Source organism: Pollachius pollachius (genome assembly GCF_949987615.1).
Source record: "Pollachius pollachius genome assembly, chromosome: 3".
NCBI lineage: Eukaryota > Metazoa > Chordata > Actinopteri > Gadiformes > Gadidae > Pollachius > Pollachius pollachius.
In genome coordinates, this window is record NC_136936.1 from 43,991,483 (window position 1) to 44,006,144 (window position 14,662).

A 14,662-nucleotide genomic window follows, 5' to 3' on the forward strand; every position below is an offset into this window, starting at 1 on the left:
GCGTCTGTGTGTGTGTGTGTGTGTGTGTGTGTGTGTGCGCGTCTGTGTGTGTGTGTGTGTGTGTGGTGCAAGAGAGCGAGAGAGCGAGCAATAGACAGAGAGAGAGGGAGAGTGAGAGAGATAGGTGTGAGGGATGGTAAACTGAATGGATAGTCAGATGGATTGTGGATGGATTGATGGAGAGGGAATGAATGGATGATGGATGTATGGATGATAGATTGATATCGGGGCAATGGATAGACACATATCCAGGCAAAACATAACTCCATATGACTCTAGAATCTGTAGGACGTTTATAGGCTTGAGTAGTATTGACCTATCATGTTTTATTTCGATTTTAATTAGCAATTGATGTCTGTTGATAGAGATTAGCTGAAATTACTTCTGGAACTGAAACAGCTTGAAAAAATATTGAAAACAATGGCCGATGCACGGAAGAGGAAGTCTTTGCCAGGATATCCATTATCTGTTACCTGTCTCTACCATAGCCCCGGAAATATTGCCTGTTTTCCCCAGAGGTTAACCATGTCAGACGATAGCTGGTTGAGATTGATGGATGGAAGGGGCATGAATGGACATATGAATGGTAGATGGATAGATGGCTGGAAGGATGTGAAGTATGTTTTTTAGGCTGTTTACTAAACAACATACTCCTACTTACTACATCTACTATGTTAACGCTTTGGTTCTCTAGCCAAAAAGGACAAGTCTCCAGAGAGAGGCACCACCCAAGAGAACCAGGGTCCCATGCAGCCTGAGCGGTCCGGGACCCCCAAGTCCGGCAAAAGCTCCATACACTCCCTCCTGGATGGCGCCAAGAGAAAAGGGTAAAGTGGCATTCAACTTTTTACCATAACTAACACACACACACACACACACACACGCACACACACACACACACACACACACACACACACACACACACACACACACACACACACACACACACACATACACACACACACACACACACACACACACATACACAGAAGTGTGCACACACACACACACACACACACACACACACAGTATATACATTGATACATGACAGAACTCCACAGAAAACACAAACAAAAATTGTTTTTCTCGGTTTCGGTGAATGACTGAAATCCTTTGCAATCCCCTACCCTTTATGCCTAGAATTATACATAGAAAACATAAGACAAACAGAGCCTGTGCTTTCAATTATGCATGACTGTGCTCTCTATTGATTTTATTTTGTCCACAGAGCCGGCATACTGTTTTGAATAAGACTATATTCAACAGATCAACCACGCTTGTTATTGGATCTCCCTTTTAAAGAACCAATTGGAAGGATCAACACATGCAAACAAAGCACTGTCATGGGACACACAGAGCCTCTTTGATGCACACCTATAGACGCAAACAGTTTACTTGACGCAAATCAGAGGCTTTACTCTGTCAGCCGATACGAAGGTCTCAATCCAGTTGCTGATCCCTTGTGTGTATGTATGTGTGTATGTATTGTGTGCGTGCCTGTGTGTGTGCGTGCTTGCTTGGTTGCACGCGCGCGTGTGTGTGTGTGTGTGTGTGTGTGTGTGTGTGTGTGTGTGTGTGTGTGTGTGTGTGTGTGTGTGTGTGTGTGTGTGTGTGTGTGTGTGTGTGTGTGTGTGCTGGTCTGTGCATGCGTGTAGGTTTAGGCTGGACAAGAGAAAGCATGGAAACAAAGTGAAAGCGGGGAGTCTTCATTCGCTGCTTGACGAGGACGTTCACAGTGTGCAGAGTGTATACTCTGACCCCACCCCGCGCTCACGCAGGTATCTACACACACACACACACACACACAAACACAATCATCTAATGGTTAAAAGCCCTATTAGTCGCATCCAATATAAACAATGGTCAGTCAAACAAATTGCCAGCCCTTTATTTATTCTGTATGACGTGTTATCCAAGAAGAGCAACAAAGTGTGCACAGCGCCACTAGCAAAACACATGAGATCAAATGAGCAAATACAGAATGGGAAGCAGTGGGCAGCGGGGCTGAATGAAGAACCACAAACATGAAACATGAGCCAGCAGGCTGGATCTCCAGGGAGAATTGCATGCAGATCAAACTGTGAATATTTGATCAACAAGGCCGGTACTTGTTTATCGGTGGCAGATTCGTACTGAGGACTTTTATAGCAAAGGTCCACAGGATGTTAACGACCACCTGGGGACACACTACAATACCGGATGGCAATCAGTGAGATGATTGCTGAATCCGGTTTGTCTAAAGCGCTCTTGGGTTGATTTACGACGACTCTGTGTTTGCTTTGGAAGGGTACACATATGCAGTGGTGCCTGCTGCTGTGCGTCCCTGAGCACTACCTTCTGTGTCCTCTAGGGGCAGCGGCCTGGCCCTGGAGCCCTCGGGGAGGGCGGTGGTGCCCAACAACCTGCGCTCCGTCACCCCCTCGGACCAGTCGTCTCTACCCGGAGACAGCCGCAGATTCAGGGTGAGCACACACAAATACATTGAGACCCGCAGATACGCGCACATGCATACACACAGAGCCACATTCATAGACTTACACGCATGTACGCAAACAAACGACATACATGCACACAAACCCACAGACATACACACAGGAAATTACAGAGACAAACAAACACATACCCAGAAGTGCAACAAACAACACTCATTCCACATGCACGATGAAATACTTTCAAGTTCGAGTTCATGTCCGAATTAGTATTGGCAGCTACGCAAAGGCTGTGGCATCAACACCGCTGATTCACATGTGCTTAACTGCTGTAACTGTGTGTGTGTGTGTGTGTGTGTGTGTGTGTGTTTGTCTTTTTGTGTTTGTGCGTGTGTCTCAGCCTGATGGTGCTGAAAGCGTTGCCAGTTTCCAGTCCGCTGACAATGTGTTGGAGAAGCTCCCCATTGGCCATCCAAGGGGCGAGTCGGCCCCGCCCACCATCGCTGTGTCGCGGGCCTCCGGCTCTTCCGGTATTTCCTTTAATATAACTGTTCACTATTCAGGCTTTTAGTCATCCGGGACCCCGATGGGCTTCCACGTCATAGAGGAACTTCTGGAGAGAGCCGGCCCAAGAGCCTGGGACAGAAGGCCTCTTTCCTGTTCATTCCAGATATTCTAACAAAGACACCTCATTGGTGCGAGTGGATGAAGCTTTCTGAAGTGTTTTCTATAGTGCACTTACAGATCCAAATACAGAAACAAATCTGAAGCGAAGGAAAGTGAAATGTCCCATTCACCCTGATCTGAGCTTGTCTGCCATCACTTTAGATATTTATCTAAAGTCAGATTAGTGAGACTAGTCATTTAGCGGTTTCATTGATCACTGTATCTGTGTTGCTCAAACTTAGCCCTTTTAGGGCTGATCACGACCCAAAGAGATTCAAGGCACACCAATCTGAATGATTTAAAGAAATGTGATATTATTACCAGGATATTATACACACGGTAATTTATCATTTTCACAGTATTTTCGCAGACTGTTAAAGACTGTCAATAATGGTATCCCATGGATACAGGTTCATAAATAATGGGAAAGCCATTTTATTATCTGTTAATATGTTGGGCATTACTCAATTATAAACCAACCCATATATAGCACCAATTATATTAATTATCTTTTATAGAATGATGCGTTTTATGGTGAGAGCAGCCCATACACTCATCTCAAACACCGTTATACAGCTTACATAACAAAGGGGCTGTCACAATCAAACGGTGGTTTCGGAGAGAGCAGGAGAGTGGGATGAAAAGTGTCAGCGCTTCACCGTGGGGTGGGACTCTTCAACAGAGAGGGTGAGGAGAGACGTCTCACTCAATAAAGTAATACACGGATACAGTTATAGGATCTGCGTCATTAAAGTGATATGATGAGATAGGTCTTTATTACTCCTGCGAGGGAAATGCGATAGCCCGATACGATCTAAGATAAAGTTTTTTTAAGCATGAATTATGTAAATGTAAACTGTATTTCCATTTGGATTAATCTGTTAAATGTGATGTAGCTGTAGCGCATTTTTACACATTTAAAAAAGAAATGCGGTGAGTGAGCAATGGTTCTTAAAATGTACTTTTGGTTAAGGTTATTTATTTTCCATCGCTATTATGTAAATATTTTTCATCTATTTTCCTCTGTGGCTTCAGGAGTGAAGTGTCCCACCACATTAAGTCAAAATTGTTTAAAAAAAAAAAAAAAAGTTTGTCGTTTTTAAGTGAAAGTTTGTCGTCTCCATCTCCTTTGGACAGACCATAGTCGCTCAGAGCTGGACCTGTCAGTTCCTGGATCGGAAGCCGGCGATGACGGCTTCAGCCTCCGAAGCCGCTCCATCCCTGGACTCAACGGATCGGTGAGACCCCCTCCAATCTCTCTGTCTGCCTCCATCATCATCATCATCCACACACACACGCACACACACACACACACACACACACACACACACGCACACACCACCATCTCCTCCACAACAACCACCAACACCGCACGCATCTCAGCTCCCTGCGATGTAACCCTTTTAGAACACGGTGGACTTCGCCTGTGCTATGAGGTGGTGTCTTCCAAAGAGACACTGAGAGACGCAGAGGGAGGGAGAGAGAGACAGTGAGAGAGAGACACAGAGAAAAGGAGAGAGGTGGAGAATGAGCGACTGATAAAGAGAGACAGAGAGCAGGAGAGAGATGGAGAAAGAGACAGATAAAGAGAGACAGAGAGAAGGAGAAAGAGAGAGATGGAGAAAGATGGAGAGAGTGAGAGACAGAGAAAGAGAAGTACAGAAAGGGAGGCAGGGACAAACAGGACCAACCGGGGGGGGGGGGACAGACTGGGCGGGGTTAATCAGCACCTCTTGCCACTCACACTTCCACGTCCACGTCAGGGTGTATAACGTCAGCATGAGACAATGACTCTGGCTTCACTTAGGTCCTCACTTCACCTCAGGGCTGCATTCAAAAGCGGACTCATATGGCTGTCTGGAACCGCCATGCTCAGGGTTTCCTGTCTCCTTGTGTACCCCAAGGGTTAACTTACATCAGTGTGTTGCTCAAAGCTGTGCATGCAATCCAAGCAGAGACCGGAACAAAAGAGCGATCGTATCATTGCAGCTTCTCATCGAAGCACGGTGCCTTTTTTAATTGATGTTTAATTTTATTTTGTGTTGTCGCGTAGGACGAGATAATAATGACATTAGGTCACTCTGTCCAAACATGTCCCTTTGAATTAACATGGAAGGGTCAACAAACGCCCCCTCTGACTCACTGTTTACCAGAGCCTTCTGAGAGCTTTCCAGGCCTCCGGCCTTCCTCTGAACCACATGCTTTGCTCCACAGGAGTTTTCGGACGAAGCTGAGGAGGAAGACATTGATGTGTTGGTGTCTGCAGGCAAAGGGGTCAGCCGACGCCTTAGCAATGCAGTGTCCACGGTAACACCACATGCTAACCCTTGTCCTGGTCCACTAAACACACATGTGCTTATACGCAGGCTCATACACACAAAACACCAACACAGAGGCACATGCACACCCACACACGCAAGCAAATAGACACACATGCATATGGTGGGGACTAAAAGTCTGACGTGCCATGGCAATAGCTAGTGTCAATCTATTGACTTTGTGTAAACACAAGGTGTAAGCTGAGGGCTTGAAAAGGACTGTTAAAGTTAAAACAAGTTAAAACAGCAGTTAGTAGCTACTACCTTTAGCTAAGACAGCATGCTTAAGAAACCTATTGAATCCTATTTTACTTATTTACATACTTACATACGTGCTTACGTATTTACTGACTTACTTTTTACTTACTCATTTTCTTACTTTAAGCTAAGCCAGCATGCTTAAGAAACCCGTTCCCATCTTCTTACTACCTTTATTTACTTTACTTTACGACCTAAAGCTAAACCAGCATACTTAAGAACCCTGTTGCTTCTTTTAATTACTTGTTATACTTACTACCTGAAGCTCAAAAAGCGTGCCTAAGAAAACTATTGCTTCTTTTACTTACTTTTTATACTTGCACCCTGAACCTAAGAAAGCATGCATAAGAAACCTATGCTATCTTCTAGTTCAACTCCACGGCTGTTTCAACATTTGTCTTCTTTAAAGAAGCTTAATGCTAATGTGGCTTTGGCCACGCAATACCTGCCAACCGCTAATGATCTAGTCCAGGGGTCTCAAACTCGCGGCCCGGGGGCCAATTGAGGCCCACGTGTTGTTGTCAAACGCACATTTTTGCTGAGTCGCTTGCCACGCCTTTTTATCACTTGTAATAGGGTGACCAGATGTCCCGGTTTTGCCCGGACAGTCCCAATATTGAGTTGCGTGTCCTGAGTCCCGACAAAAGCCAAAGGACGCTAAAATGTTCCGGTTTCCACCAACCACTATGAAATGTCCACTGTTGTCAGCGATTACATAGCCAACATGATCTAAATATAGCCCGATCATTAACTTAGATTGGGTCAGTTGTGCTACTTTTTTTTGTGGAATACTTGATGTGGCCCAGCCTGACCCAGACTACCTCCAGCGGCCCCCAGGTTAGTTGAGTTTGAGACCCCTGATCTAGTCAATACAATTATTATAATGATTGTTAATATTAGTAGCAGTAGTGGTAGTAGTAGTAATAGTAGTAGTATCAGTTGTAATGATAGTGGCATTTATACATTTAACATAAAAAACATAACATAAAAACAACAACATAAAAACACCCAAGATCCTAATTTCCCTCCTCCACTTTAATTTAAGCACCAAAAAAGAAATACTAATCGATAAGAAGAATGAGACTATTCAATTATACGAAGCACATAAATATATCCTGATAATATATACCCTAGCCCGTCGGCCTGTGGTTAATGTTTGCCTGTTTCTATTCTGTGTCCTCGGTGTCCTTGTTAACGTGATAATTGATTACAGCTGATGTGTAATGCCCCTCTCTCCATCCGATAATCGCCATGGCAACCCTGCATGATGTGGCTCCTTTGGGCCGGGGCTGCAATGGGGGATGAGGATGTTTCTCCCTTCGTTCCTCTCGGTAGTTTCTTCCACTCTGGGTTCTTTATCTTTCATTGTCGCTACAATCTGCTCTGTCTCTCCTCTGCCTTTCTCTCCCTCGCTTCGCTCCGCCAGTCTTCTACCCCTTGCTCAGAGAGGAGGTGGGGCTACCTCAATGTCCCTGACTCAGACGCCGAGACTGTAAGTCTCTCCATGTTTTTGTGTATGTGTCAGCCTTCAGCTTGCGGATGCTTGCCAGTTTGAATGCAGCAGTGACACACAGCCACAGTCACAAGTTATTATCCGGACCACATGCAGGTGTAGTCGTAAATACAATGTCCCCTGTCTGTGTTATTTATACTGGCAGTATAGTATGTGTGCATGTGCATGAGCATGCGTGCACGTTCATGTGTTTTCTGTTGGACATGTGCCTGCTTGATCTATGCGTTCCCACAAAGGTCCAGCATATCAGGCTGATAGCCCTTAATCATTGTGACTTCCTCTGGAAAAGGTTGACTTAATGATAGCAGATAGCCAGGATAGCTCCACTCACATCCGCCAATTTTAATTAATTAATTTGGTTTTAAGTTAATTAATTCAAACTTATTTTAAGGTTGGTGGAAGTCAGAAGAGTGGGGATTATTGGATGATGATGATGAGCTTTAAGATTGCTTTAAGATTCCATCATTTTTAAGAGGCAGGTGTGCACATAAATCCAAGAAGTGTTGTGCCAGAATGGATTGTAGTCTCTGCATCTAAAGCCTCTTCAATCGACTATCCCTGATCATATCTGTTCTGAAGGCATTAGAGCACTCCTCTGCACACCCAAATTAAAATGGATCCGTGGACTCTCATTTTAAATGCTTTCGGTTTCTCTCCTTCTTCTCTTCTATCCTTTTTATTTCTCAAGGTCTTTTTTCTCTGGTCGATTTCCCCTTTGTTTTTTTCTCTTCTGCCTCTCCCTGATTGCCCTCTTCCTTACACCTCACATCTTTGGTCTTTCTCCCTTGTTAGCTTCAGCGTCTCCCCTCGTCTGTCGTGTCTAATAGCTCATCCTCTCGTCTCTACGTGTGTGTTGTGCTAACGCCCACCCGGCTCCATGTCATTTTCTGTTGTTGTGTGTTCCTCCCTCAACAGAGCAGCATAAACAGCATGATGAGCATGTACAGTGAGACCGGTGACTATGGTAACGCCCGGGTGAGCGGGGAGATACTGCTGAAGATCAGCTACAGCTTCAAGACCGGGGCTCTCAACGTGCTGGTGAAAGAGTGCCAGAACCTCGCCACCGGGGACGAGAAGAGGCAGCGCACGGACGCGTGAGTGCTGACCTGACACACACACGTGCACACTGACCCACAAGCGTGCACGCACATGTGCATGTACACAGGCACGCACTTTGATGCATGCCCTCACAGATATTACCAGACTTTGACACAGACACACAAATACACTAGGGGCGATGGTAATGATATGCATAGACACACACGCCGAACACACACACATATATAATGTATATACATATATATATATATATATATATTTATATATATATATATATATACAGACACACAATTAAATGCATGACCTCAAACGCACACGCGTTTAAGAGAGCCAAAGACTCATATGATTAACAGACCCAGAGACTCACACGCATACACTCGGGGCAGGGTGGATGGACGACACACACACACACACACACACACACACACACACACATACACACAAAGACACACACACACGCACACACAAACACACATATATAAACACACACATTTGAATGCATGAATTTGAATGCATGACCTAGAACACATGATCATACCCAGATGCACTAACACATACTAGGGGCAATGTGGATGGAACATACACACACACACTCACACACACACACACACACACACTCATACACACACACACACACACACACACACACACACACACACACACAAACAAATGTGTTATGTATATTTATTCACACACACGCACACACACATTGAAAGCGTTCCCTCAAGGTCATGAACGAACACACAAATCTACATACATAAAATATGCCCAGAGTCTTAATGAGCTTTACGAGGGTCGATCCATGAAGCACGGCTTTGGAGCTCTGCTGCTTGGTTCTGCAGGTACGTCAAGACCTACCTGCTGCCCGATAAGTCCCGCCAGAGCAAGAGGAAGACAGGCATCAAGTCCAACTCCACCAACCCAGTGTTCAACGAAAACCTGAGGGTGAGGGTCTGCCTGTGTGTGTTCCTGTGTGTGTGTGTGTGTGTGTGTGTGTGTGTGTGTGTGTGTGTGTGTGTGTGTGTGTGTGTGTGTTTTTATGTGTGTGTTTGTGTATGTCTGTGTCTGTGTGTGTTCTGTGTGTATCTCTTTTTGTGTGTGAATGTGAGAGGATGGAGGTAGAGATGTTGACAATCACCAGATGTTGGCCTTTTAATGAAGACCTATTTTCACGGGCACTAGAATCTAAAATCCTAAAATAACAACACAATATCCCAGAGGGATGTATCAATGACACAAATCACGAATATCTTGTCAAAAAGTGTGATAGTATCGCTGTCTGTGTAGCTTGTACTTCGTCGAAGTCTGAAACAATTCAGCCTCATTCAGTTGCATGTTTGCTCTAATGACATTGGGCTGTAATTGCTAACACGTTAGGCTACGTAGCCAGGAGAGAGCATAGGAAGACCCATTCAAGGATGAGGGCTTCTCAAGCTTTCAACTTTGAATGGAAACTTTTAAAGGAAACAGAGCGAGAGGATAAAAAATCGATAGAGTGAAATTACGTGAGATTGGATTTCAGCAATCATTTTTCCAATACTTAGTGCACACCTGAATAACCCTTAAGGGACGTAACGAGGAGTAAACGACGGATCTCTATTGTCCATGGCTTTCAATGGTGACTCTGTGGTTGTGTGGCCCTTTACCGCAGTACACCATCAGCCACTCCCAGCTGGAGACGCGCACGCTGCAGCTGTCTGTGTGGCACCACGACCGCTTCAGACACAACAGCTTCCTGGGGGAGGTGGAGCTCACCTTCGACTCCTGGGAGTTTGACTCCAATATAGAGGAGTGGTACGCGCTACAGCCCAAGGTAGGGACACGTGCACACACACGCACGCACACACACACACACACACACACACACACACACACACACACACACACACACACACACACACACATAAACAGTAAAACACACACGCACACACATGCAGGCACACAGACAGACAGAGAGACAAACAGACAGACAGACAGACAGACAGACAGACAGACAGACACGCACACAAGTGCAGGCACGTGAGCACACTGACTCTTTCTCTCTCACACACACACACACACACACACACACACATGCACGCGAGCAAAAAAATGCAGGCATACACGCACTCTCACTCACTCCTACTCACAAACACGCTCTTTCTCAAACACACTCTCTCAGTCTATTTCTCTCTTTCTCACACACACACACGTCTATTATATATTACATATGTTCATGAACACACATAAACCTAAATATGTATACACTTACACTCATGCACACAGATACACACACACGGTTGTCATTGGTTGAATATGGTTAATCTGTGTGTAGGTGGACAACAGTATTGACTCCTCGATGCAGTACAAAGGAGAACTTACTGTGGTTCTGAAGTACATCCCAGCTGAGAAGAACCTCACTCTCCCTCTGGACCAGGTTCAAGGTAAGACCCTCTCACTGCCCCTGGACCTGGTTCATAGTAAGAACCTGTCACTACCCCCGGACCTGGTCCACAGTAAGACCCTCTCACTACCTCCGGACCTGGTCCACAGTAAGAACCTCTCACTACCCCCGGACTAGGCTCACAGTAAGAACCTGTCACTACCTCCAGACCTGGTCCACAGTCATTCACAAACCCTCCAACTCAGAGTGGTTTTAAATGCATGCCATCAGCCTGTCAGTGTGGCCTTGGCTGGGCGTCGATTGAGTTCCACGCAGGGCTGCGGCTTTACACTAAAGAAATTAGAACCAATCAGATTAGATAACTAAGTGAATCTCTTGCTGTCATCGCTCTCGCCAAATCCGGTTTGAAGTAGAGCAGAAACGTCTTCTCCTCTGAGAAAAGTCATCTGTGCACAGTGTCTGTTTTAACATCATTATTTGGTCATATCATATGAAATGGTTTCGATTCCTCAGTCGATTTGTACACTTTCCACATTGTTTCCGAATTCTGCACAAACTGATTTGCCGAGAGAAACAGATTGTGACCTACTGAGATCAGCATGGTGTCAGTAAGCTAACTTCAGCCTCCCACACATATGCCAAACAAATACAATCTCTATAAGTACTATCAATATTTATGTACCCTATTAAATCATGTATAATTGAATACCTTAGTTAACGTAAAAAACATTTCCTAGATTAACATGAACACCATTAGTAGCAATGAACACAACCAGTAGATGATTACTAGTTAGTTATCTGTTAATTAACTGCTGGTTAATGCCTATCATTGCATTCACTAACGTCGATGATCAGTTCATTAATGTTCCCTTATTGTAAAGTGTTCCCATCATGTTCCTTCACCCGGTTCATTCCTTATCGCTCTTCTCTCCTCAGTGAACAAGAAGAGCTTCTTGAAAGGCAACAAGACCAGTCGCTTCATGCTGCCCAAAGGGGGCATGGTGGAGCTTCTGGTCAAGGAAGCAAAGAACCTCACGGCCGTCAAGTCTGGGGGCACCTCGGACCCCTTTGTCAAGGGGTGAGACCCTCGCTCAGTCCATCTCCATCGCATCCCCTGCCAACAGAAGCACCACACAAAGGGAGCGTTTATGGCGAGCTATAAAAGCTTCCTATAAACCCACCCTGAGGGAAAGGGCTGTTCATTTTAACCGCCAGTGTCTGTTATACTACCTGGCCTTCACCAGATGATACCCCATTTCCACTAAAAAGAGGCAGGTATAGTCACGTTTTTTAAAGGCGGGAAAAAACCTTCTAAAGTAGTCGACCTGCTCCCGTTGACTTTAGAAGATTACGCCTTTGGGTTTGGTTCTGATGTGTCACTTTCCACGTCAGGAAGGAGTGATAAAACAGGGGTCGTATAAACAGTACCAAGCTGCATGAAAGCCAGAGCAAACGTTAACGGTTGTTACCTCTCCCACGGGTCCACCTGGGAGGCCTGTTTCCATCACTGCCGAGCGGGCGCGGGAGCCGATAAATACCCGGGACTACGGCGGAGTCATTTGGGTCCGGGAACGAATGTCGGTTGTAACCTTTCCAACTAAAGACAAAAGACAGATGTTCGGGGTTTAAGTGGGTTTTTGGATCGAATGCGAAAGGGGCCTCAGAGGAAAAACAAAAAAGGGGGTTCTGGGGAAATATTTAGCTTTTAGGATTGTCGCATTAAAGCAACACTTAAAACTGGGATTTACTGCCATTGATATAAGGATCAAAATCCCTGAACAATTATAATAATATAATATAATAATTATTATGATGACGGCACCATTAAAGACATAATCCAAAGGTCTTGGATTACAGCGGAGACAGAAAAACTCAATGCTGGGGGTGTTACCTTTCAACTGATAATTGAGTGCTCTGTTCTATGTGGTTAGTCTTCATTTATTATGCATTACATTTCAACACATACCAGAGCAGCCGATTGATTTGGAATGGAGAAAATAGTGTTTGAATACATTTGACTGAATGTTTGTCTCAAACACTCAGAGATTCGTTTTTCTGTCTCCCTGTAATCCAAGCCCTTTGGATTATGCCTGTTGATTAAGTATTTATACAAGCTGGTAATATCAACTCATCTTAACTGTAGAAAAAAGCAGCCATAGTTTACAATGCAATCATTTTTTTCCTCGAATCGGGATCATAATATACTCTTCGTGCAAGAAGCGCCCAGACAACGGTATGCATACAATGTACATATACAACGTCCCAGCGTTCAGGAGCGGCCCCCCTCTCTCTCCAGATACCTCCTGCCGGACAGCAACAAGTCCACCAAGCACAAGACGGCGGTGGAGCGGCGCACGGTGAGCCCGCGCTGGAACCACACCTTCACCTACTGCGGCCTGCAGCCCGGCGACCTGGAGAACGTGTGTCTGGAGCTCACCGTCTGGGACAAGGAGGCCCTGGCCAGCAACGTCTTCCTGGGAGGGGTCCGGCTGGGGGCCGGCACTGGTGGGTGCTCCGTGTGTGTGTGTGTGTGTGTGTGTGAGTAGGGGTTGGCACTGTGTGTGTTTGTGGAGTTTGGTGTTTTGGTTTGTGCGCATGTGTGAGTATGTGTGTGTATGTGTATATATATGTGTTTGGTTGTTGTCAGGGTTTGCATATGTCTATGGGTTGGCATTGTGTGTGTCTGCGGGGGGGTTGGATGTTTTGGTGTGTTTGTGAAGGGTGGCTGTCGGCGTGCATGCGCGTGTGTGTGTGTGTGTGTGTGTGTGTGTGTGTGTGTGTGCGTGCGTGTGTGTGTGTGCGTGCGTGCGTGCGTGTGTGTGTGTGTGCGTGCATGGCAGGTGGGTTGTCAGTGTGTGCCAGTCAGCTCTTACACACTGACTGGCAACAGCGTGTAAGAGCATTGTAAACATGTTAATCACTTCCTCCCCATGAGGCGAGGTCAGTCCAGGACACAGTCTCATAGTTCCAGGAAGGCTCCTCAAAGTATTATATCTTTCCTTGAGGCATCTGGTTTGGTTAAAAAACCCAGGGAACCAGCAGAACAAACTGAACGGTCTGTACCTCACCCCCTCTCTCCCCCCCCCCCCCCCACCAGGCCACAGCTACGGGAACGAGGTGGACTGGATGGACTCCTCCGAGAGGAGCAGCAGCTCTGGCAGCGCATGATGGAGAACCCGGAGATCCCCCAGGAGTGCACTCTGATGCTGCGCTCTAGCATGAGGCGCCACCAGGACACGTGAGGGGGGAAGGGGAGGTAGAGAGAGGGGAGGTAGAGAGAGGGGGGGGAGAGAGGGGGGGAGAGAGGGGGAGAGGGGGGGGGAGAGGGATAATCACCACAGTCTCTCTCTGGGGAGAGAGAAAGGGGGGGGGGGTGATTGAGAGAGGGATGGGGGATGATGGAGAGGGAGAGGAGGGGTGAGAGAGAGAGAGGCGGTGAGATAGGGAGACAGACTGAGAGAGTGGGGGTGAGAGAAAGACTAAGAGCTGCTGGATGAGGGAGAGTGGGGTGAGAGAACGAGGGGGGAGGGGAGAGAAGGATAGAAAAGTGGTGTGAATTTGGAACGAGAGAGGAGGGAGAGAGAGAAGGCCAACAGAAGGCCATGTAAACAATCATTGACTCAAAGATGAAGCATCAACAACAACAACCACCACGACCACCACTAACCCAATGAGACTCTGCTGCAGAGCGTTGTCTCGACGACATCACCGCCGCCACCACCACCGCCACCTTCTTCCTGTTGCCCCATCTGTCCCCCAGTACCCCTCCCTGCGGCGACCCACCTCCAACCACCAGTCATGCCTTACACCCTCTGAGACCCGCCGGAGCCTCTCTTCACGACCAAGCACTGCTGTATATAAACGACCGTATGTTAGAGAACCAACACATGCACTGTACTTTAACACACACACATGCTAGTGAACGATAAGCACATGGTCACCCGCGCCTCCCTTCTCCCCCCCCCCCCCCCCCCCCCCCCCCCCCCCCCCCCCGTGGCTCCTGGTCGGCGCTACGATCGATGAATGCACAACAAGT

General features: G+C 46.4%; 1 protein-coding gene across 1 annotated transcript in view; it reads left to right on the forward strand.

Annotated features, from left to right (window-relative positions):
• Window positions 1–13,862, forward strand: part of sytl5 (synaptotagmin-like 5) — a 28,758-nt gene extending 14,896 nt beyond the window's left edge. The window contains exons 5-17 of the mRNA XM_079733975.1: window positions 695–827; window positions 1,656–1,778; window positions 2,351–2,462; window positions 2,830–2,959; window positions 4,233–4,333; window positions 5,310–5,402; window positions 8,100–8,278; window positions 9,086–9,188; window positions 9,895–10,056; window positions 10,558–10,666; window positions 11,563–11,704; window positions 12,923–13,131; window positions 13,724–13,862. Of these exons, the coding sequence (XP_079590101.1) occupies window positions 695–827; window positions 1,656–1,778; window positions 2,351–2,462; window positions 2,830–2,959; window positions 4,233–4,333; window positions 5,310–5,402; window positions 8,100–8,278; window positions 9,086–9,188; window positions 9,895–10,056; window positions 10,558–10,666; window positions 11,563–11,704; window positions 12,923–13,131; window positions 13,724–13,794 (1,667 nt within the window). The 3' untranslated portion in view covers window positions 13,795–13,862. The remainder of the gene's footprint in view (window positions 1–694; window positions 828–1,655; window positions 1,779–2,350; window positions 2,463–2,829; window positions 2,960–4,232; window positions 4,334–5,309; window positions 5,403–8,099; window positions 8,279–9,085; window positions 9,189–9,894; window positions 10,057–10,557; window positions 10,667–11,562; window positions 11,705–12,922; window positions 13,132–13,723) is intronic.
• Window positions 13,863–14,662: the final 800 nt, after the last annotated feature.